Source organism: Protopterus annectens, chromosome 11.part0, assembly GCF_019279795.1.
Source record: "Protopterus annectens isolate FY-2018-M chromosome 11.part0, PAN1.0, whole genome shotgun sequence".
NCBI classification, from domain to species: Eukaryota; Metazoa; Chordata; order Ceratodontiformes; family Protopteridae; genus Protopterus; species Protopterus annectens.
The window spans coordinates 1,330,863,740-1,330,888,612 of NC_056745.1; the positions used below are offsets into that span (position 1 = coordinate 1,330,863,740).

The 24,873-nt window shown below is 39.5% G+C and overlaps 1 protein-coding gene across 3 annotated transcripts in view; it reads right to left on the bottom strand.

The window, feature by feature from the left end:
• The window catches only part of LOC122815837 (death-associated protein kinase 1-like), a 913,045-nt gene that overhangs the window by 477,298 nt on the left and 410,874 nt on the right, over positions 1 to 24,873 (bottom strand). For all 3 annotated transcript variants that reach the window (XM_044088647.1, XM_044088646.1, XM_044088648.1), the window contains one exon: positions 4,631 to 4,735. In XM_044088647.1, coding sequence (XP_043944582.1) covers positions 4,631 to 4,735 — 105 coding nt within the window. The remainder of the gene's footprint in view (positions 1 to 4,630; positions 4,736 to 24,873) is intronic.

Here is a 24,873-nt window from a genome sequence, read left to right on the forward strand (position 1 = left end):
TCCTCACAAATATGACCACTTCTTGCACATCTCCATTATGGATCATGTCTTGTTAATCAGACCAAAATTTAGTGACCCCTTCCTTTAAAACTCGTGGTACTTCCCTGTAAATAGCTCTGTGTTTAGGGAATTCTCAAAAGCAAGTCTTCTTCAGTTACTTAATGGCTTAAATAAATTCTGCTATAATCTTCCTCTAAATGATTCTATCACTAAAACTGCTACCTATGCCTGACTTCTATAACCACTTAAATAACTCTATTGATAAGGCAGTCCCTATATGCAACAAACACAATGGGAAGTTTAAAAACAACACCCTGTGGTGGAATACCTTTTTGTTTAAGTTATGTGTATTAACATATAGATTTGTTTCTTTGTTTTGTGTAACGTCCATTCAAATCCTCCAGTGACTACTGGACATGCACATTAGTTAATTCATTGTTTAAAACATTCGGCTTTGTTAACAATCATAGATGTGAATTTGTGTGGTTTTCGTCTCGTCTTTATGAGTTTCAGTGTTATGGTATTGCAATCTACTGAAGTAGATCCCTCCAAATAGCCTAGGGAAAGAGACATTTTGTGATGTTACTTTTGACAGTTGTGATTTAGGAGATATGATTTTGAATGAATGCAATAAAAAGAAGCAAACTGTACCCTAAAAATTCTGCATTTCTAGGAGGATATGAACAGGCATTGACTTCAGAAGGGGTACTACACATAAAACTGAACTTAAGAAATAACTGAGGACTATAAGACTGTGTAAGACTGTACTCACTTTAAAAACGAAAATCGACAATAGCAGAACATGAACTGTGGGCTGAGAGGCTTAAGTGAATGTAAAAACTGAAAATAATGTTAAGTCAGCACCTCTAACATACACACTAATCTGTCTCCCAAAGACAGTGTTGTGGAACAGTCTCCCACTTGGTATAAACATATACAGTTTACATTAATTTAATACATCTTGAAAGATTATACTGGTAAAAGAAGTTCAAACAAGAAACAACGGCACAGAAACTCCAAAATGGCTGCTAGACTGTAAGCATTTTAAGAAATCCCGTGAAACCACAAACCCCACAACATCTTCAGTTTTTCTAGTAAGAGAATTACACACTACAAGCCAACTCTACTACAGTAAGCCTATTAAATTTAACACTATAAGCACACTAACTATGCAAATTACAGAACGTAGGCAAAAAGAAAAGTTTCAACTCCAAAAACTAAGGCTACTGCTATCTAATGCAACAGTCTCTGCCTGGAAGATAAACTGTCATGATGAGTCCCAAACACAGCTGCATTAATCTAACTACAGGTAGGATCACACAGGATCACACAACAGTTTAACTAACAAGCAAAATCCCAAGCAATACTACTCAAACAAATCCAAGGTTGTGGAGAGCTAAGAAAGGATCTCTTCCAACAACTCATAACATGTGCTGCCCCTACAGTTTGCATTTGGTTTGTGCTGTTTTAGGAGTTTGGAAGAATGGATGTCCAGGTATGGCTACAATATATTGTGCTTAGACATGCTTAAAATAGGTAGCACAGGCAGCAGTAGCAGCTCTAGTGGAATATCCCCTCCTACTTACTGCCTATCACATCTGTCACAACAAAAGACAATACACTGGGTAAGTCAAATAAATCAAATCAATTTATTAAGTGTAAATCCTGTTCAGCCCTTTACGTATGAGATAAAGAAACAGTCAAAGTTCATAATACTTTTCACCCTGTTCACACAGTTTTTCAAGTTGCCTATATACAGTGGACTTTATTTCAACTGCAATTTGGGTTGGAAACAACCTTACCTATCTTCTAGTACATGCTGAAAACTAAATCCCTACACGCATCTTGCCACATGTGCATGAGTGTGTATGTGTGTGCATCCTTGCCTCAAGGTATTAGCTTTTTCCACTCACTCACTCTGTCTCCCAGGGTCCTGAATGAAATGCTAGCAGACACAGACTCTGAATTCAAGCAAAATGTCCTTATTCCAGATTTATCCCTACAGTGTCTCATTTCCTTCCACGAAAATAAAATGAATACAAATGATCTTCATTTAAAGCAAAACGTTAAACAAGCACTCAAATACATATTTTTTTAGCGATGGTTCATTTCAACAACTACTCTACCAGTTCAATCTGTTTCACCATCTTCAAGCCTTCCTCCAATTAAGCCTCTTCACAGAGAATTCATGTCAAGAAATTGACACTGCTTTTCCCAAAACAAAATCCCTGAAAATGCTTTCCCAAAAGCACTTTTAGTAAAACACCCTCTCAGTAAAACTGGAACACACTAAAGTGTATGTCTTAAGACTCTGCAGTCTCCCACTTCAAAGACATTTGTGGTCTCTGTAACAACTTGACTGAATCCGCAATAAGAGACTCAAATTCAACTGCACCATGACTAACGAAACAAAACAATTAATGTTAGAATATGACAAGGAATGGAAAGAAAGCCACAAACATAAGACTCAAAATTTCATACAGGTATTTAGACACTCAAGAAACTTTACTAAAGTCCACATTAAATTAGATAAACAAACCAACTGTAATAACTTTCAACACAAATATCAAAAAAACTATAAACTTTTCTGGTCATCCCTAAATAGGTTACTGCAACCCAACCAAACTACTATCTCTTCCCCAACAATCATTAACTGCACTGAATCAATCTCCTCCCTGATCAACACTACTTTATAAAGACCATACTGTCCTTAGTTAACATTGACCCTGCCACTTCTCTCTTTCCCCATCAACAAATCCAAATATCTATCATCACTTCAACCTCATCCCTATGCCCACATCTAGTATATAAAAAAAATTCTATTTAAAATGAAACCCACCACCTAGGCTGCTGACACTCCCATCAGAATATCTAAAAACAACTGGTGATGCCTTCACTTTCCTCATCTCTATCCTAGTAAATAGATCCATATCTCAACAATATGCTCCTGCCATCAGGAAACATTCCTATATTATTCCATCACACAAAGGGGGTACACCATCCAATTTTAGCAATTACAGACTCACTGCTATCCTCTCCCCACTTTTCAAGGATTCTTGAAAGTAGGGAGACGATACAATATCTCAGCTCCAATAACCGACGTTTCAAAACATAGTATGGTTTTAGATTATCACAGCACAACTGTCCTACTGCACTTTACTAACACTACAAACCAGCTTAGAAATAACGGCAAATTTGTGTCAATAATATTTTTAGAAGTATCTAAAGCATTTGACACAGTAACACATCAGCATTTACCTTCAGAACTTGCTTTTATTCAGCTTTCCTCAATACTCCCTGGTTCCATAGCTGTCTGAAAGAAAACAAGCAGTCAAATCTGACTACCATATCTTACAAACAAAAAAAGAAAAACAATCAGAAACAAGACTTCCTCTATACAGCCAAACAATACCTAATGGACACAGCAAGGCAAATATTATCCTCAGCCTACTTAATCCCAGCCCTTCTTTATGCATCGCCTATCCCAACTTCCATAAATATCACTCTTGAATCCAAACTAGTCCCTTACTATAATACATTTGCTAAATTTACCAATAACTCAACACATAGAACCCACCACTATCACGCCTTGAGACAACTTAACTGGTGTGAACTAAGCAATGTCCTAAAACATTCACAATTAGTATCTGCATATAAACTTATTTACTACCCAGATAAATGCCCTGCACTAAAAATATTTTACTGCCTTCCTCCCTTTCAAGAGACCTCCACTCTGCTGACAAGTTCTTATTAAAAACAACCGAGACTATTACGTCAGCAAGAGACTCATTCTACTCCTGCGACATCTGAAAAATATGGAACACCATCCAGAACACAAATACAATGACAACCTACCACACTTTCAAACACAGTCGGCCTAAGGCATAGGCCAACTAGTTGGCCACCTAGGGCGCTGCTGTAGCAGGGGTGCTTTTCCAGTAATCTGGATGGTGTAGGTATACCAGGATGGGGGCACTGTGGAGCCCTTTTGCCTAGGGCATTAGCTGATCAAAGGCCAGCCTGCCTTCAAAGCATGCTCAAATTACATATGAATAAACCCTGGTCATGCTCATCCTCAGCACCAGGCTAATTTTCCAATATCCCAGAGTTTCCTTCATTTTTTCTTCCCTATTTTAATCTACTTCCTTTTTAATCATACACATCTATTAGCTTATTAAGTCACTGAATGCAGTCAGGCAGCTCAACTCCATTCACTATAATGAGCCAGGGTCAGAGTAAGCATCTTAAATGTCTCATTTCCAAACCACAACCCCACTCTACCCCCATGTCACACTCTTCACATGAATGAGCTGTGTGCAAAGCACACAAAGAAATGTTAAACTTCTAAAAGAAAAGATTCATGAAAACTAATATATATTTATACATACATATATATATATATATATATATATATATATATATATATACACACACACACACACACACACACACACACACACACACACATTTGATACTATGCCAATGGCTGTGTGAACATTGTCCCTTATGTCAATGGCTGTGTGAACATTGTCCCTTTATAATGGTCACTTTTGATGTGGCACCCGACAGCAAGTAGCTGGGGGGAAAAGGGGGTGTTATGGACAGATGTGCAAATAAATTAAGATCTCACCATGCCACTGTTGATGTTCACAGCACTGGGTTCGTGAAGAAGCAACTCTTGTAGAATATGCACATTACCACAATATGCTGCAAAGTGTAATGGAGTTAGCTGACTCTGTAAACAACAGAAAGAAAAAATAAAATACAGCTACCATTATTAATAAATGAGCATACAATAACAAATAAGAATTCACATCTAAGACAACATTTCCTCAGTAACTCCATTAGTGAAACACACTCAGCAAGTCACTGTACTACAAATACTATTACAACCTATTCTAGATAAATTATTACTTATGCCTTCCTCCATTTTCATTTAAAGGTACTTTACTCCCTCTCAGTACATATAGGAATATGGTCTACTGATCACACTTAAAGGAAAACTGACCCTTCAAATTAATTTTTTTTTCCTTCATTGCATCTTTATTTTCTGAACTACTATAATGCATTAAAGCAACTCTGTTTCTTAAAGAAATGAGTATGTTTTTCCACCCAATGGCCATCATGCAGCTAAACATATTAATGTAATCTTGTTTTAGTGCTTTCTTTTTCCCTTCTCAGAATCCATTTCAAGTCCCCTAGACATAAGGAAGTTATGCTGTCTTCCAAGTCCATTGAGACAGAATGGCAGCAGTGAGTCGCAGGCATCTTATACACCTTCTGTACAGGACTGCTTGCATTTGACAATCATACGCAATTCTCAGAGCCTATTTTAAACAACTTAGACCAATTATACAACTGCAGGTTTTTGCAAGGATTACTACTTTGTAGTCCTGTGCTTTGAGGAATCTCAGATGCTCTCCCACACTATTCCTGAGGTGTCACAGCTAGCACTGTAATCCAAGACCTGATAATTAATGTGTCAAAGAACTTGTTCTGCTACTCACTAAACCAGTGTCTGCAGCAGTAGAAAGATTTTTTTTTGTTATCCAAAATGTTGGAGAAATTTGAAAAAGTACTTGCTATTTTTGCTCAAATGTATTTTTAGAAGTACGATACAAAAAATGCAAAGGGTTTTTGAATTTGCGTTAGTATATTTTTCCACTTCTCTTGCATTGCTACCCATTGATTTATTACATTGCAGCATATTAACACTTTATAAAAAACATAATCTTTGCAAGACCCATCAGTAGTTCTTTGTGTAAGAGTAACACTGCTTTTAAGAACACTGTTGCCAGTACAGAAGATACCACCTACAAGTAGATCACTATACAAAATATGTAGTCAGCTATTAGTTGTTGTATTGCCATCTTTTCAGATGCCCAAAGTCGAACATTCTTACTGAAACTTGAGATTGTGCTGGAAGAAATGGCATCATTGTATAAAAAAATTATTACCAAAATAAAGACTCCGTGATCTGATCTGTACTGTTAACTTTAATAATTGTGTTTTAAAAAAACAAAACGCTTAAGACATAGGCAGACACACATTAAAAGAAAACAAACCATATTAACATTTTTCCATTTACATACACTATAAATTAAACATCTTTTCATATAACTACCATCAGTCTAAAATTAAATAAATTGAGGAATTCCTGCCTTCCCCTAAATCTCACTCCTCCTCCTGAACATTATTGCGCATGTATTGTTTCCACAATTTCCATTTATTTGTATGTAATTTGCTCCTTCCCTTTTCTAATGATCCCTCTTTCAGTTCTTCTATTACCTTTATAATATTCAATACTTCAAATATAGTTAGTTTAGACTTTGTTTTCCGATTTCTATTATTTTTTTTTTTTTTGGCAACCAACACAATTAAACTTAATAAGGCCTTACTATGTCTGGGCAATTCAAATCCTGTGTCCCAGCTCAAAAGAATCACCTCCTTAGCTACAGCCATTTGCTCACCCACTATTTCTGAAAAAGTAATTTGTAGGGATTTTTTTTTAATCTGCCAACTCATTACACTCCCAAAACATGCATTCCCAGTTACCACTTTCTTCTCCATCACACCTCTAACATTTATATACCTGAGGAAAAATTCTTTGTGGTCTGCTTGGAGTATAAAAATACCTATGCAAACACTTCAAGGCAGAGATCCTAAACCATCTGGACTTTGCTGCACACTTGGGAGCCACACATATGTCCTCCCATTATTTTTTATAAATTCATTTTTCAGTCTCTTCCCAGTCTTTTCTAACCTCCTCTTACAGATTCTTTTAGTTACCATGCAATATTTATATGTCATATTAATTATCCCTTTTTAATAGCCGCTACTACTCTATATTCTTAAGCAGAGCAGGTCTTTCATGTAACATTCCCCTATCCTGCTCTGTCTACCTATACTCTGATATCAATCATGCATATTATCCAGATACTCCCTTATTTTATCTTTAGCACTCAGCATTTGCACCACTTCTTGTTCTATAAGATTCCCCTTGCTCTGTAATACTTTAATCTTTGTCACCTCCTCCAAGTGATTCCTATTACTTCTTAACCATAACTTTTTTCCTTTTATTTCCATCATATTTTAAACTCCATTTTCATTTTATCCCACTCACTGGCTAGAACTTCTGAAAATATTTCTGGCTTCTCTAATAACTCTTGAATAATTTCCACAATTTCTTAAATTCTTCTATTTTCAACAGGTACGTGGGAATGCACCAGTGTTTCATTTTTACTTCGCTAACCTCCATTTTTATCTTAGTTTTTATAAATGCATGATCAAAAATAGTTATTGGATGCGTGCTGAAAATTCCAATTAATGCACCTGTTCCTTTGAAATATAATTTCCATCTTGTCTACCGAAGTTATTGTGCCTTGGGGAATAATATGCAAATTGTGTCCGAGTTCCTACTACTGAATGCACATCTTTTTTTCATACCGAATATTTTCATAAATTACTTCTGAAGTCTCTGTTATATTTTCCTTCTAGGTCCCCATGATACATCTTCACTACTGTAAATCAAATACCAGTTCCTACCTAGAAATAATTTTCCCTGCTGCAAGCTAATTATTTCTCCCAAAACTTTCTTAAGCTTGCAGCTATTTCTGAAATATAAATACATGCCAGCATAATCCCCCTCCTTTAACAACAGCCCCTTACTACCGCAAATCTACCATTATTGTTTTTCTCCCTCTTCTACCACTACTGGGGCCCCCTCTAACAATTAGTATAATTACTCCACTCTTCCTTTGTCCCAGATATTCATCTGAATATCTACCCTGAAGTCCTTTCATTGTCAAATTCACATGCTCATTCCTTTCAAAATGTGTCTTATGCAGCATTGCTATTTGCACTCTTCATTTCTTAATATTCCTTATTGCCTATAAGGCCATTTATGTTCCAGGATAATTAGGATAGCATGGCCATTATGATAAAAGCTTACTGTTCCCAACCATTACACGTGAACGTTTTTTCAATGTGTATTTTCAACTTTTGTGTTACATACACACACTGCTTGGCAAGTTGATCTTTTATATAGTTGTTTCTCCTGATCTCCATTTGAATATCTGTCTCATTTTACAGGACTTTCTGTATTAATGGCAATCCGCAAACAAAAAAACCAAAACAAACAAACAAAAAAAAAATTTAAGAACACTTCCATTCCCTATTATCTTAAAACAAACACAAAAAACTATGTACATCTTCATAAAATGAATTGAAGCCTCTGCATAGGAACTGTCCCAAATTGACAGCTGTGCCCACAGGCATTACCTACCCTAAAATTAAGGTTACCCAAGTTAAAATGCATGCTACAGCCTGTGTTCACACATACACTGATCATAGTCTGTTCTTTTATCTGTATTCTCCTCCCAGATGTGAAAAACAGCTTGTATGTTTTCAGAAAACATTCAATTTTAGCCCTATGAAAATGTGCCCTGGCTATCTTTATGTAAAACTAAACTGTATGATGTTCTATTAAAAGCTTTAAAGTATTAGGACTACTGGGGAGGTTGCCACCTCCCATTCACATCCCATAATTTCAAACATTTTTTCATCGAACTGCCTGCCATTGCATTTCCTGGAAAGAATGCTTAGAATGTTCAAAATTAATTGCTTGCACCCAGACAGCTTGTCTCCATGTAAAAGTAGTCAGCAATGAATCTTTATCAATTTCACTCAGAAGTGAATGTACAACTGCCATCAGCTGCAGACTCCAAATGAACACTTGCTGATGAAAAAAAACAAGCTAATGTCTTTGCAAATGTAAGAAATTTAGCATTCTTCATGGCTTTCAACATTTTGTCTTATTTTTTTCAAGCCCATTTGCTTACAAAAACACTTGTTTATAGCTTAAGGCAAGAGCATTAATCTAGATATTCATCCTTGTAAAAATAAGAAAAATCTCTTAATTCTAAATACAATCGGTGCACTTTTTGTACCCCACCTCGACAACCCAATATCACAGCATATTCATAGTTAAAAATAAATTATTCACTCTCCATAATGTTCAGTCTGTGTTGTCCATTTTCATTCTTCCTCATCCGTTGGGTTCGGATCCAATCCTCGAATCTGACTCGGCCATTCCTAAAGCTCATGGTAACGAAATAGCTGTCACACTTCTCCCCTACTCATAATGCACCACACCCCCTAACATAACCTAGATCTTGTTTGCTGATTTACCTACAAGTCATAACTGCTAAAATGTATACAGACATTTGTGTATGTCCTACAGAAGGAATTATATCTGGAGCTCAGTCAAAAAGGACAGTGGCTTCATTGATCTCCAGATATAGTTCTTCCAGAAGTTTGCAGAAACAATGGATAGGGTTGGTGGGTGAGAAGTTGAGGAAGAAGGAAAACAGACAACAAAGATGGAATGCTATGGTGAGTCTTCAGGGTGGCTAGCTGGGAGGCCACTTTATCCTGGACCTCCTCAGATACAGCTCCTGCTAGGGTATCTGATAACTCCTTGATCAGATCTCTTTGGAGCTTAGTACAATGTGCCAAAAATTCAGACACCTTAAAGTGAAGGTCGATGATGCATATACCCGCTTTATGAATATATCCACTGCCCTAGACTCTCGATTGGGGGGAAAACAGTGGAACGCTCTTCAGCTAGTTCCTTTTTGGTGGCTGCCATCACCATCACCACCATAGAATCTACTACTAACTCCTTAGCCCAATGCTGATGGTCCTCTGGAGGTGACAGTATTGGCTCTATGGAATCAGGAGCCTTCCAAGCCTGCTGCTCAATCAATTTAATAAGATCATCAGTGGGAGGAATCAACCAAGAAATAGATGGGCGAGCACCAAAAACCTACAAGTACACCAACTCCACAGAAGTAGGGTCTTTGGGCTTCCAGTTACCCCTCTGTTTCAGAATCTCTAGAAAGTCTCCAAAGGAGACGTCTACTGGGGGTGACCAAGTGGAGCCCTCCCCATCATCGAATATGTGTCTTCTGTGACTGATTTTTCAGGGGAATCTAAGTGTTTCCTCTTACATGTCTTCTTCCGGGGTGGGTCCTCAGTGGGAATCTCTGAGGAGGACTCGGAAGAAGAGGGGCCCTGTGCAGTTATCTTGCAGCTTAGGTGCTCACTGCCTGGGCTTGGAGGTTAGTGGCATCTCTGGGTGAGTGGGAGTCCTGGGATAAAACTCTGACATGGAAGGGGCCAGTGGAGAGCCTGCAGAGGCCAATGCCCTCTCCATTACCTAGAAGGCAGGCTCCCCAAACTGGGATGGGAGGGTGGAACCGAGAGGGACAACCTCGGAACAAAGGTCGGACCCCGCTCCAAGAGATCTACCCACAAAGTAGGAGATGAGAAGAGCCCACATCAGCTGAGATTCCAAGAGTCAAGGACGACTCCAAATAAAATACTAGAGTTGATCCAGAACCCTTGGACCCGACAGCGGAGTTACACCCCTGGGAGTCCATCTGTCCCAATGGAACAAACAAAAGTCAAAGCAGATCCTGGAACTGAACTGGGAAAGGCTGTCTGCATCAGAGCAGCTGGAACCAGAGAGATCAGAGTTGTAAGCCCTAAGCCCTCAGAGGGCATTAGAGGAAGATTTGGTGGAGTCCTGGGAGAGAAAGCCCCATCCCCAGAGGGGAGTGAGGTCTGGGAAGAAACAGAAAGATGCCTAGCCACTAGGAGTTGACCCACCAACCTTACGACATCAACATCAGTCAGACTCCTGAAGGGATGGACAGAGAAGCCTGAGGGGGATCCTGCTCTGTCAAGAAAAGGACTCAGGAGCTGTCTCACAAAGGGGTCAATGGAGGACAAATACCTTGTCCTGGGTACAGTAAGTATATTTTCTTTCGTCACTGATGGTGATTCCAATATTTCTGGAAGCATAGTAGGTAGAATTGAGACCAATGGGAAAGCTGAAGATGTTGGTACCAATGTGACTGGCACTGAGACCTGTCATGCCGTAGTAGACAGTGCCGAAGTAGTTGGTTCCGATAGTTTTCTGACTTTAGCCTTTGGTTCCGCTGAAGCAGTGGGACCCAAAGGCTTATGCTTTTTGGTTGCAAGAGCCGTAGGAGACACCGGCACCAAGTAACTTTTCTTGAGCCCATGTTCAGATTTAAAGGGGGACATGTCGGGCTAGGACAGAGCCTCCTCAAAAGAGGACTTAATTAGACCTTTCGATATTCATTTATTTTTCCTTTCGACTAAGGCTCGGTGACTGAATGCCTGGCAAATCGTACAGTCTTGTCGAAGATGAGCTGGGCCCAAGCAATACACACAAGAAGAATGCCCTTCGGAACTGGGCATCTTTCGTCCACAATCCTGGCATTGTGTAAAGTCAGTAGTTCCTTTCGATTTATCCGCCATGTTGACAGCCACAAAAAATCAAAGGTCAACAGTCAGCAGTCATACACACATGCACACAGAAAGAAAGGAAAGCTACCAACAATGGTAGGCCTAAACTGCTTAATGAGGTAGAGCGGGGAAAGGTAGTACCAACAATGGTAGGGAAAGAATATCGTATGGTGAAACAGCACACTCACTCAACAAAGAAGAGTGAGAGAAAACTACAAGGAAAAACAAGATGGGTAGAAAAAAGTACAGATGAAAAAAAAATGTTTTATATATATATATATATATATATATATATATATATATAGGATCACTACTAAATCCCGAATGTTCACAATCTCGAAGACCGGAATCCCGAGACGAGAATCTCAAATGCCGGCAATACCGAAAATACACATTCCCAAAACTCATAATCCCGATGTAAAACATCCACAAAGTTAAACACATACGAAGTAATCTGTAACAGTCCCCTGATATAAATAGAGTAGTATACTGTCACTTACTTCACACATCCACAAAACATAATCCATACGAACTACCTCTGATAGCTCCCTGCTATAAAAGGAGTAGTACACATTTAATTAGATTTCAGCTTTGGCTAAGAAATATTACTGTGTGGATGAATTGCGTGACAGACTGGCCGCTGAGTATCCTTCAACTCCTAAGCACCGTAAACTTCTTGCTAGACAATCATTTTCACTTGCTGCTATATAATCAAAAGGAGTATATGTGCATGGTATTGGTCCATGCAAGAGTGTGGGTGCTGAAAATCATTTACAAAAGTCAAACGGTGTTTAACATGTTTTAATGAGCACTTGCAACGTTAATGGGTTTTTAAAATTAGGGATCTTTAGTTATGAATGGGATTACTTTTGTCAAAGTAGAAACTGTATTTATTAAAATACGGTAGAGTCATGTGATGCCTACTTCCGGAAGTGTTAACTTCTTCATTTATATGCTGTAAAATGCTGGATTTATATGCTTTCTACTGCTGGTGTTACATATACTGAAAACCGCAAGTCTGGTGTGTGTTTATGTTTAAATTTACACATTTTGTTGTCTGCGATGCTGAATTTTAATGGCAGCAAAAGTATGTCATAACGTTTTTACGGTGATGATGTCAATGTACTGATTCAGTATTTCAGGCAGTCGGTATTACCATATTCGGGATTGTGAACGTTCGATATTACCGGCATTCGGGACTCTCATCTCGGGACTCCGGTCTTCGAGATTGTGAACATTCGGGATTTAGTAGTGATCCCATATATATATATATATATATATATATATATATATATATATATATATATGCAAGGTTGAAAGGAAAATTCAAAGAAAAACTATGACATTTCAATTAGCTTGCAAGAGAATCTGGCTGACGCATTTTGTGACAAAAGCAGCACATGAAATGTGAGGTAATTGGGGGAGGGGTATTGTGGGTAGAGTCTTGGCTCAAGAGTTTTTGGCTGGCGCAAGCTATGTAATGGCCGATCCAGTTCCGAGGATTGGAACCATGTCCCAAAGGTCAAGGATAAATGAAGTTTGATAACATCAGATCAAATCTTTTCCATTTACTTGTATAAGCTTTTCTTGTTGAAGGTTTATGGGAAGATAACAGGATATGGCAGACAGGGGAAGAGAGCATTGGTTGTCTGGCTACTAATGGAATTGGAGAAACCAAGCTGTTAGCTTGAGGTTTGAAATGTCTGTATGTATCATCCTGTTGGATGTGACAGGATGTCCAGAACTGGAACCAGAGTCCAAGGTTGGCATAGTAGGTGAGGCCAAAAGAAGGGGAACCACATCTGCTGAGGCTAGTAATGTGCAATAAAGATGACTTTGTTCTTCAACCTGGCAGCTTTCTGCAGAAATTTTGAAATTAGTGGAATTGACGGGTAGGCATAACATAGACCAGGAGGCCATTTGTGAAATAGAGCATCTCTCTGTGATTCCCCCGAGGGGGGATTAAGGCAAAGCAGCTGCTGCATTTGTTGTTTAGAGGCAAAGCAAAAAGACTGCAGCAAGGCTGGCCCCATTGATGGAAAATAATTTCTGTCACTTTCCTGTTGAGAGACCACTCATGAGGTAGAAGACTGGACCTGCTCAATTTGTCTGCTATCACACTGGGCTTCCCCAGAATGTGCACTTCTATGAAAAAGCGATTGGACGAGATCGCCCACTGCCAAACTCTGAGTGTTTCTTGACACAAGGGGTAAGATCTGGTCTATCCTTGTTTGTCGATGTACCAAACTAATGACATATTGTCGTTTGAATTGATAGTGTCCTTTAAAGGGAGAGCACCTTGGAGGGCCTGCAATGCTAAGAGCACTACTCTCATCTCTAGGACATTTATATCAAGTTATCCTTTTAAAGGGACCAAGTGTCTTGGGCTGTTTTCCCTCAGAAAGTGACCCCCCCCTACCCTATCTGGGAAGCATCTGTGGTCACTATGGTCTCGGGCTGAGGGAGTATGAATGAACAGCCTTGTAGAACCTAATCTGACTGAATCCACCACCTGAGGTTTTTCTTGCATGCCTGAATATTTTTTTATTTGTGCTGATATGCACTGGTAAAGAATTGACCACGGTGTTGTTAGCATCCATTGAAGAATTCTCATATGAAATCTGGCTAGAGGGACTAAGATTATTGCCGCCAACATCGATACTAAAGCTTGAAGGACCAAGCGGGCTGAAATCTTGGTACTGTGAATTATTTTTCTGACATGGAGTCTGATAGTCTGTACTCTTGAGCAAGAAAAAGAATGATCATTGACGTCATGTTGAAAACTGCTCGTATGAATTGCAAATTTTGAGTAGACTGTAGGTAAGATTTGTCAGACTTTATGGTTATCCCCAGAGATGGGAGCAAATCTGGAGAACCTGATTCCTTGCCCTTATTAACAGATGCCTGGTCAGGGAGGTAATGAGCCAGTTGTCTAAATATGGAACCCCTGCAGTCTGAAGTGAGCTGCTACTACTGCCATGTATTTAATATACATCCTGGGAGCTGTGATGAGGTCAAAGGGCAGAACTCTGAAATGGTAGTGACTGGCACCCACCCGGATAATTCCTCCTAGATTGTCTGTTCATTTTTATGTGATAGTACATATCCTGAATGTCTACTGAGCACATTCAGTCGTCCTTGCTCAGAAAAGGGAGAATGGACTAAACCGAGTCTCTCCAAAACTTTCTGTTTTGAACTGACTTGTTCAAGTTGCTGAGAGCCAAAATTGGTCTCCAGTACCTTGTTTTCTTTGGCACTTAAAAGAATCGAGTAAGTTCCATATTCTATCTGGTCTGGTGGGACCTCTTGGATGCCATTTTTCCTCCAGCTTTTGCATTTCTAATGCTGCTACTTTCCTCTGACTGGGCGGAACATTGGGAATCTGAGTATAGTTGGAGGTGGAAGGGTAAAGATAATTATATAACCTCAGGAAATAATTCTCGGCACCCATGTATCTTTTGTCATGTCTAGCCAGGCTCTCTGGTGCAGGGATAGTCGACCCCTAGACTGCCTACAGAGGTGGACAATCAGGACTCCTTTCAGGAGTGCTGGTAGGGTCTATCAGAAAAAGAATCTCTGGACCCATGGTTTTTCAGGCTTCCTCTGCTGCGGGGCAGCAACGTACATTAGAGTTCCCCCCTCTGCCCCTAGGGGAACTTTCTCCATGTGTGTCCTGGAAAGGACCTTGGGACTTTCTGAACCACCTGAACACCTCATTGATTCCTAGAAAAAAACTTTGAGGGGTCAAAAAAATGTACTCTCACTGCTGATAGGGTCATTCCATCCTTCCCACACCTGGAAAGTGTGTCCTTCACTTTTGGGCCAAACAAGGAAGTGTACTGATGAACGAGGACTTAAAAGGCTCTGCAAAATCACACAAGTGCATCCAGGCATGCCTCCTAATGGATATGCCTGAACCTGCTGCCCTTGAGGTGCCTTCGGCTGCATGTGAAATAAACCTGATGGATGAATTCAAGAGAGATTGGAGGATAGCCAACTGAGAGGTCACAGACAACTGGGCCTCAGCAGAAATGGTCCTTGAAAGGGAATTTGAAAGTTCTTTGATCAAATCCCTTTGCAACCTAGCAAAATGTGCCAAAAAGTTCAGTGAGCTAAGAGCAAAGATCTCTGAAGCATTGACACACTTCCCAAACCTGTCCATCGCCTTAGACTCCTGTTAGGGGATGAATAGACAAACTCAGTTTGGCAAGTTCCTTCTTGGTGGCTGCCACCATGACCATGGCATTCACAGGCATTCCTTTTCCCCAAAATTCCTTCCACACAGGTGGAGCTAGAATACTATCTGGCCTGTTAGGCATTGGTTCAACTGAATCAGGCTCCTTCCATGCCCACCAAGAGACCAAATCAATGAGCTCATCGGTGGACAGAGTAAACCAGGAAGTAAATGGGCCACCTCCAAAGGCCTCCAGAAAATCTGACTCCTCAAGTGGGTGGCTGAGGTTCCAACCACCTCTCTGGTTAAGAATCTCAAGTATGTCACCAAATGAGACATCTTCCAGAAGTTATCATGGCAACCCTTCATGCTCATCAAAATCAATATAGTCAATGACCGACTCTTGTGGAGAGTCCAAGTGCCTCCTCTTGCACTATCTCTTTCTAGGGACTTCCTCAGTGGGGTGCTACGGGGAAGTGTCAGAAGAGACTAATAAACCCTGTTGGGTAGTCTGGGGGTCTCGAGCAGGCTATCCCTCTGGCAAACAATGACAAGGTTCCAAGCTCAGAAGCATCTGGGAAGTAGATTGAGGATCAAGGAGGTTAAATCCATCCATCCTGTCAGAACAGAAAATACTCTCTTCACAACCTCGATGGCAGAACACCCCGGAGAGAGAGGGAGAGAGACAGAAGACCCCAATGCCAAGAAGGCAAGCCTTTAGACTGCTGTCTCCTCCCACCCTGAAAGCAATCTCTCCAAGGAGGAAGTTGGAGCAGAACTATCAAATGCCAAAGCACCAATGTGCAGAGACAGCTCCAAAAGCTTCAGAGTTGACTTCAATGCCTTGGACCCGACAAGGAAGCTTTGGCTCTGAGAGTCATCTGGATCTAAAGACATTGGAGCTGCAGTGCTCAGAGTAAACTTAGGATCCAAAGATAAGGTTATTTTCAGATCTGAGCCAGACAGACCAAGAAGGCTCGGGATCCAGGGACTCCAAAGCAACCAAAAGGATCAAAGAAGAAGTATGAAGTGGTGGAGTAGTAAATAGATGGGCCTCCTGACCCAAAGGGGCAGGAGCCAGTAAAACATCCATCTAGATCTGCACTGAGAGGAACTTCTGCATCATTCTGTCCACATCTTCCTCTGTCAAACTTCTGGACAAATGAGACAAAGCAAGGGAAGAAGACTTTGATAGGTGCCTTTCCAAAAATGGTGAAGGAAGCCTTGAAGGCACAGTATCAAGAGAAGGGTTATACCTGGTCCTTGAAAGAACAGTGGTACCAGAGACCATGGGATCCATAGGTTTCTCTGTCAGATCCAAAGTCGTAGGATCCATTAATTTCTTTCTCTTTGGATCCAAAGGAGAAGAACTTCAGGATCTTCTTGGATGCAATTAAATCTCTTCCTAGAAGACTCAGAAATCAGGGTTGAGGCAGTGGAAGGCATCGGAAACAGAAATTTGGATCCCTTAGCTTTAGTCTTGGGGGATTAAGCCCCAGCAATAGCTTCATCAAAGTATGATGAAAACAAGCCTTTCAGGATAAGTTTGTTTTTATCTGTTCAATAAAGCCCTGGGACTGAAATTGTGGCAAACTGAACAATCCTCTTAAAGGTGCTGCAGGCCTAGGCAATAAACACACAAGAGTATGGGCATCAGATGAGGCAAATTGTGCTCACCCTTTAAACAATTTTTGAAGCCGGAAGGACCCTTCCCAGCCATTTTAACAACAAAAGTAAAAAAACTAACAAAAAAGTATTTTTTAATGAGGAGGAAAGATAAGAAAAAGAAAATCAGAAAATACCAACAATGGTAACAAAGCTACATTTAAGTGTATAACAGGAAAGAGAAGGAAGAAAAATTACAAACAATGGTAAAAGAGATATACAGTATTGTATGAGAGTAAGGGAATAAGCATACGAGTTATATATGAGTTATCAGAAAGATATCACTGCAAAAAAACTAGCACTTATCTGCGAAACCCGAGAGCTAAGGCTGACCACATCTTTTCACGAAAGTCAGCAAACGAGATCTGGGGTATGTTAGGGTTTGGTGCATTATGGGTAAGGGTGGAGCTCAAGATCTATTTGGTTACCACAAGCTTTAGTAACTGCTGAGTTGGATCCGAGGATCCGATCCAAACCCAACAGCTGAGGATAGAATGAAAATTGATAACATCAGATTTTGTTTTTGCTAGGCCTTTCTGTTCTTGTTAAACTGTGAAGCCTATATTTCTTATAACTAAAATACTGCATTTAAAAATGTCTTTGATCCTCCAGTAAAAAAGAAATCTGGAGAGACGTGGATACAGCAACTTGAATATTACACCTGCCTCTTGACATTACACGACTGCTGGGATAAATTTGCTTCTCTTTTGCCTGGTGTATAATGAGTACTCATTTTCCACAAACACTCTGCTGTCTCCAATTTTTAATACTTCTCCCTTCTGCCAGAGTTTTGTCAAGATCAACTCTTTCTGCTAATATGACGCATCTTTACCAATATGGGCCTTGACTGTTGTCGCTCTCCTACTCTGGATACGACAGAAGAGTCTTCATGGGTTCTGTTCACAAGCAGCTTTATTATATATAAACTTATCACAATAAAAGTTTACTAACTTAGGTAACATATACAATCTAGCTATTGCAATCATATATGCTCACTCTCTGGCTAAACTCTCAAAATGGCACTGAGTTTAGCATGCTATTTATATGTGCATGTTCAGTCCTTGATATGCTTCTTAAAGATACAGCAGATACACTCCGTTCGAAAACTTCCCTCTTTGAGAAATAGATCATGCAATGTTATGAATCACATTTGGCATGCAGATAATACAAATAGTTCTTTGTCATGCAATTCTACAGAACTAGGTACATATATACAGTTATGTCCATGTTGCTGTGTATTTCACACTGGGCCTGGAAATATGACCAAATCGTGTGACATAAAACTGAGAATAAGATTTTGCAACTAGAGCTGTCTCTACAGAATGTTCAACCTTGAGGCTATCTGGAACATCCTCAAGAATGGAAGTAGAGATTGAGATACATTCTGGGAAGGGAACAATGTCTCACCTGCTCTGAGATCTACAGTCTGTATCACAGAAACTATGCTGCGACAACGACTCTGGTACAGGAAGAAGATGTCTGCAAATTCTCCTGTACTCCACACCCTCAGATTCTACAAAGTAGGATCTCAGCTCTGTGCATATACCTGTAACTAGACCAATCCGGTCGAAACCTTTTGTTGTCTGTATCCTCGCTGTCTCTCCTTTTAACAGATGAAGAAATCTGGTCGATTTATCATTAACTGGACTTCTGGATAGAATGCTTCTTGAATAACTGGGTTAGCTTTAGGCCTCAATAAACTGAAACTAATCGATAGCATTGTTCTGGTTTGCCTGGATAGAAGTCTTTGAGCAGGTGAGCAAAGTGTATCATCACGGGGTATGTTTCTGAGATTAAGTAAATTCAAAAGATTGGTATTGTCACGCCTTGACCTTTCAAGTAATTGCTTTGCACGCTGCACTGCATGTTCAGCTAGTTCATTTGACTGTGGATATTCAGGACTGCTAGTAACATGTACAAAGTCCCATTCTCTTGCAAATTGCTGAAATAACTGACCAGTAAATTGAGTACCATTGTCAAAAATAACTGTGTTGACTACCATGAGCTGAGAAATGACGTTTCAACTTAGTAATAACAGTACTGGATGTTAGATTAGATAGTATTTATTTATTATTTATTTTATTGACATTTGTTTACCGGGAAAGTGTACTGGGCCATGCTAGCCCATTTTCAGTGGAGGCCCAGGGAGAAAAGCTCCACAGTAACAGTTAGAAATGACAACACACTTCAGCATTTCTCACAGTAACAAGTATCAATGAGACAATGATACAACCTGTCAATCTACATATGAACTCATAGATTGGACAATAAAAGGATAAAAATAAACAAAAACAGGAACATAAAAGTTTCCTAAACTACTATTTACATAGCAGCACATTAGGGTGTCAATAACATTAGTATTTGACTAGAGAAGTATTTACATAGTAAAAAGTGACCCAGTGACACAAAGTACATCCTGCTGACAGACAAATGAACTTATAAACTGCACAAAAAGAACATAGAAGTTTCCCAACCTACTATTTACATAGTATATACATAGAATAGAGTGGGCATTGTGAAAACTTATTATAAATCTAGAGTAAGGGGTACAAGGTTACAGGGGAAAATGGGGGTGAATTTGGGTGAAGACAGAGTAGGTTAGAATTTAGGTACCTGCTGAAGAAGGAGTTGAGCAGTTACATATCCATGAGGAAGAGAGGAGGCTGTGGAGGGCAGCTTTGAAGGTAGCTGGTGATGGTTGTAATCGGACTGGAGCTGGAAGGCTGTTCTAACTTTTGGACATGGTCCATAAGTATAGTAATTGGCCTGCTGGGAGTTGTGGCTTGTGTATTTGGAGCAGACATTGGTGCTCATAGTGAAGAGGACAGGCTGGATTACACAAGGAGAAGATGAAGCTTACGGCTGGGCAGATATAAGGTTTATATACCATTTTATGAGTGGTGGAAAGCTGAAGGAGAAGATAGTGGGGGAGTTCAAGCCATTTAAGTTGCCTTAGGGCAGTATAGTAGTAAGTAGAGTGTTGAGTATTTATGGCAAATTTAGCAATTTTGTTATAGCAAGTGTCTAATTTTGCCATTAGGGAAGACTGCAGATTGGTTAATAAGGGGGCACCATAAGTTAGAGAAGGTAGAAGGTAGGATAGTGTGAGTGCTTGTTTGGAATGGAGGGAGAGAAATTTGTTATGTCTATATAGCAGCCCAAGTTTTTTGTGGGTCTTACTAATATTGTTTTGGATGTGATGATCAAATTTAAGATTTTCATCAATAATTACTCCTAGCAGTTTAGTATGGGTAATTAGCTCAATTTGGGTGGAGCTGAGAGAAAAATCTCAAGGTCAGCTTTACTGATGGCCGAGTTTCTTTTGGGAGTGAAGATTATGAGTGTGTTTTTTTTGGATTTAGGGAGTAGTGATTTTTATGTAGCCACAATTCTATTGAGGAAAATAAATCAATCTCAAACCAGTTTGAATAACAGCCTAGCAATACTAAGTAATGTTAATTGTCCCACTCGAAGATATCAGTGACTACTGTTGACCAAGGTAGTTCAGGAACTTGACTTTGCTGAAGTGGTTCTCTTTGCAAATGCGGTTTAGTACTGTTGCATACAGAACAAAAAGAAAGAACTTTATCTATGTCTTTCAGTATTGAAGGCCAAAATACACGCTCTCTTGCCTGTCTCTTAGTAGATACAGAACCTAGGTGACCATGATGCAAAATCTGGATATATTCATGTTGTGAGGAAGCAGGAACAATTTTAAGACTTTGAAAATAATGCCATCTTCCATCAACAAGTCATCTCTGCAGGGAAAATAAGTTTGCACTTCATGTGGTACACTAGATTGCTTTGACGGCCATTCAACATTAATATAGTGGATGAGCTTTTGCAAAACTGGATCAGACTTTGTGTGATCTCTTAACTAATCAAGCCTACTGGTAGAAAACTTATGCACTGCCATCATGTCAAACTCAAAATTCTCTGCGTCAAGCTCTTCTGTCGTATTTCTGGGTGATGTGGATAAGGTATCAGCCAGCTAGAGTAGTTTGCCTTTCATACAGACCATTTTGAAGTTGTACTTTTGCAATCTGAGCATCATTCTTTGTAATCTTGCTGGAGCTGAATGCATAGTCTTCTTTCGAATAGTAACTAGAGGTTGGTGGTCAGTTTGAATCTGAATAGCTCAACCATAAATATAATCATGAAACTTTGAACAAGCAGATACTATTGCCAAAAGTTCTTTCTCAGTTTGAGTATATTTGGGTAAGTGTTCTAGATGCATTGGCTACTGGTCTGCCCTCTTGAAGAATAACTGTGCCAAGGCCAAATTGTGAAGCACCACAGGAAAGATTGACTGGTTTACTGACATCATAGTGTCTTAATGTAGGTGGGGCATTTCTGCTTAAGGTCTTCAAGTGCCTTCTGGTGTTGTTCTAACCAAGACCAAGTAACATTTTTGCATGTCAGCTCTCTTAAAGGTGCTGACAACTCGCTGAAGTCTTGTATAAACTTGCCTAAATAGTTGACCATGCCTAGGAAATGCTGTAGAGCTTGAATATTACCTGGTGTAGACACCTCAAGAATAGCTGCTTGCTTGGTCAGCTCTGGTCTCAAGCCAGTACTGGTAAATAAATGACCTATACATGTAACTTCTGGTAGTCTGAATTTACCCTTCAGAGGACTGAGCTTCAAGTTTACTTCATGTGCTCTGTCTAGAACTCTCTTTAGGTTTTTGTCTTGCTCTGCTTCACCACTGCCTCCAACCAATAAATTATCTACTATTATGGCACAAGGGTAACCTGAAATAATTTGCTCCACTGCACGCTGGAAGACTTCACTTGCAGAATTTATTCCAAATGGCATCCTTAGGAATATGTATCTGACAACTGGGGTACTGAAAGTAGTTAGTAATGAGAATTTACGATGAAGCATCACTTGCCAAAATGAACTTTTTGCATCCAAGACAGAAAAAACAGGGGCATTCGGTATCAGAGCTGCAACCTCTTCAACTGTATGCATTGGATGATGCAGTCTCTTCAATGCTTTGTTCAGATCTCTTGGGTCAATACATATTCTGATTTTGTCTGAGCCTTTTTAGTGAGCTGCTACCATGGATGACACCCATTCAGTTGGTTCAGTAATTGGACAAATTACACCTTGCGGTAGCATTTTATCCATCTGAGCTTTGACTTTATCCTGTATAGCTAACAGACCTTTTCTTGCTGGTCTGACTACTGGCGTGACATCTGGGTCTGCCTTCAGGGAATACACAACTGGAAGTTTGCCCAACTTGTCATTGAAAACATCAGCATACTCTGAGAAAATGGCTTCAGAAAAATTGGAACTAGTATATGCACTTATATGATGAACTTCTTTGGTAAAAGAAAGCATATTCATTCTCAAACTGTCTTTGAGACCCAATAGTGACTGCACAGGTCTTCAAACTACATAAAATAACAAGCTGTAACAGTTCTTAACCAAATAACGTGAAAACATTGCTGAGCCTCAGTTTGAATTTCTTCACCTCCATAAGCAACAAATTTCGCACTACCGCCTACATTGAGTTGCTCATTAGTTCTCACTATAGCAAATGTGTCTGCTGATATAACATTACATATTGAACCAGTGTCTACTTTGAGCTCTGTGGATTTACCATTGATCTGTACAGTACAATTCACTGCATTAACTCTTTCGCCAAATACTGATACACCATCTACATAGAAAGTAGCGTTGCAGTCTACTTGATCAATTTGATTTTTTGTGTGACCCTTTACAACTGTGTGGGGTTTAGATGATTTGCAAAACTTTTGAAAATGGTTCCATTTTTTTACACTTCTGACATTGATAACCAAATGCTAAGCATTTCTCTATTTTAGACTCAAGACAGAGAACACAATTGCGACAGTTAACAATAAAGCTGGACTTGGGTTTTGTTGCTTCACATTTGTACTGAACTGAGCATGCTTCTTTCTTAGAACTTACTGGAAAACTATGTGGTTTCCCTGGTGAACCAGCAGGGGTTGTGGCTGCCATGTGCTTAGGCCTACTTATGTTTGCCACATGTATTTGCTATGGAGTCTGCCAAAACCATGCTCTTGTCGCTTGCAAGCATACCTGCGTGCTTCTCTTTAACTTCATGGATTTGACAAATCTCTGTGGCTTTACTCAATGTTAAGTCACTGTCCCGAAGCAAAATCTTTCTCAAAGCAGCACAAATTAATACCACTCACGTGCCTGTCTTTGATTAACTCATCTTTTAAGTCACCAAACCGACATATTTTTGGCTTTGTTTCTCGGGTCAATAATATAAGCTGCAAAAGGTTCCCCTGGTTTCTGATCTCTTGTGTAAAACAAATGCCTCCCTAATGTAATATTTGTCTGGGGTTACACAGTTCCCTGAATTTGCGCTTCAAACATTTGGGATCTTCCCTTGATTCAACCTGTACAACACATATGATGATTTTCACCATCTCCCACATACACTGCTGGTGCATACACAAATGAATGCTCTCTTTCAGTAGCCTCTGATCCAGCTAGGTTTAGCAAAATGAATGCCCTGGTCTGTGCATCTTTGTCTGAATAAGCTGTTTGTATAAAAATGTCATACTCTTGCTCAAATATTCTTCAGTTCTCTGCAATATTCTGATCAAATACAAGTAGTAAGAGCTTTCAAAATCCATCTGCCATTATAACACATACCAGTGAGGGGTTTTGCAAATATCCACGAACACATACACATATGCCAGAAATTTATGCCAGTATTTGTAACTTTGCCAAATAGCACAGCAAGCCTCTGTACAACTTAACATTGTGAAATAAGTCTCTCAGGCACTGTAGTGCTCTTGAAATTACTGTACTGCAAGAAATCACAAGTTTAAGAAAGATTTGAAATAACTGCACGACGCGAATGAACTGGGCAGAAGTAGCTCAGAGTCCGAAACATTTCGAAGTTAATTGCACTTTGTGAATAAACAGTACACAGTACACTGAAATTTCCCAAAATGGCGGTACTTTGCCAGGTAATTCTTTACAATGCAGCAAACACTCTGTAATGGCAGCATTTTGTGAACAGACACACCCAGCACAAGAAACTTTTTGAAATGGCTATACGTTGACTGTAATTCATGAAATAGTTGCACTTTGCACACACACAAACTTTTCGGAATGCATGCACAGTTGTAAGCACACACTGTAAGCACTTTTACACACTTTGAGATACTTCCAATAACTCTAGTTATGCCCTTGATATAATAAAAAGTTTTAGTCTATTTATTTTATTTATTCACCGGGAAAGTCCAACTGGAATACATATCCATTTTCAGTGGAGGCCCGGGGAGAAAAGCTCCAGAAATACAGTGAATATTTAACAAATACAATTAATAAGTATAATACTAACAGTTCAAATATTAATGCATATATACCAAGATACCAGGAGATATTAAGAGAAAAGTTAAGAAGTAAAGTAAAGGATGTGGTATACTATCTGGGCAGAGATGCCAGTAGAAATGAGGAGAGAAAAAAAATATAAAGCAAGGAGCTGCTTAGAGAGGTATAGTGAGGGAGATTAACCTGGGTTAGTGCAGGTACATATCCAATGGTTGGTGAAATAATGTTTAGCTGCAATTTTAAACTTTGTTAGAGAGGGTTCTAGGGTTAAGGCAGGAGGGAGTGAGTTCCAAGTTTTTGCTATGTAGTTGGAGAAAACTGAATCACCAGCATGACTGCAGGATTTAGAGGTCTTT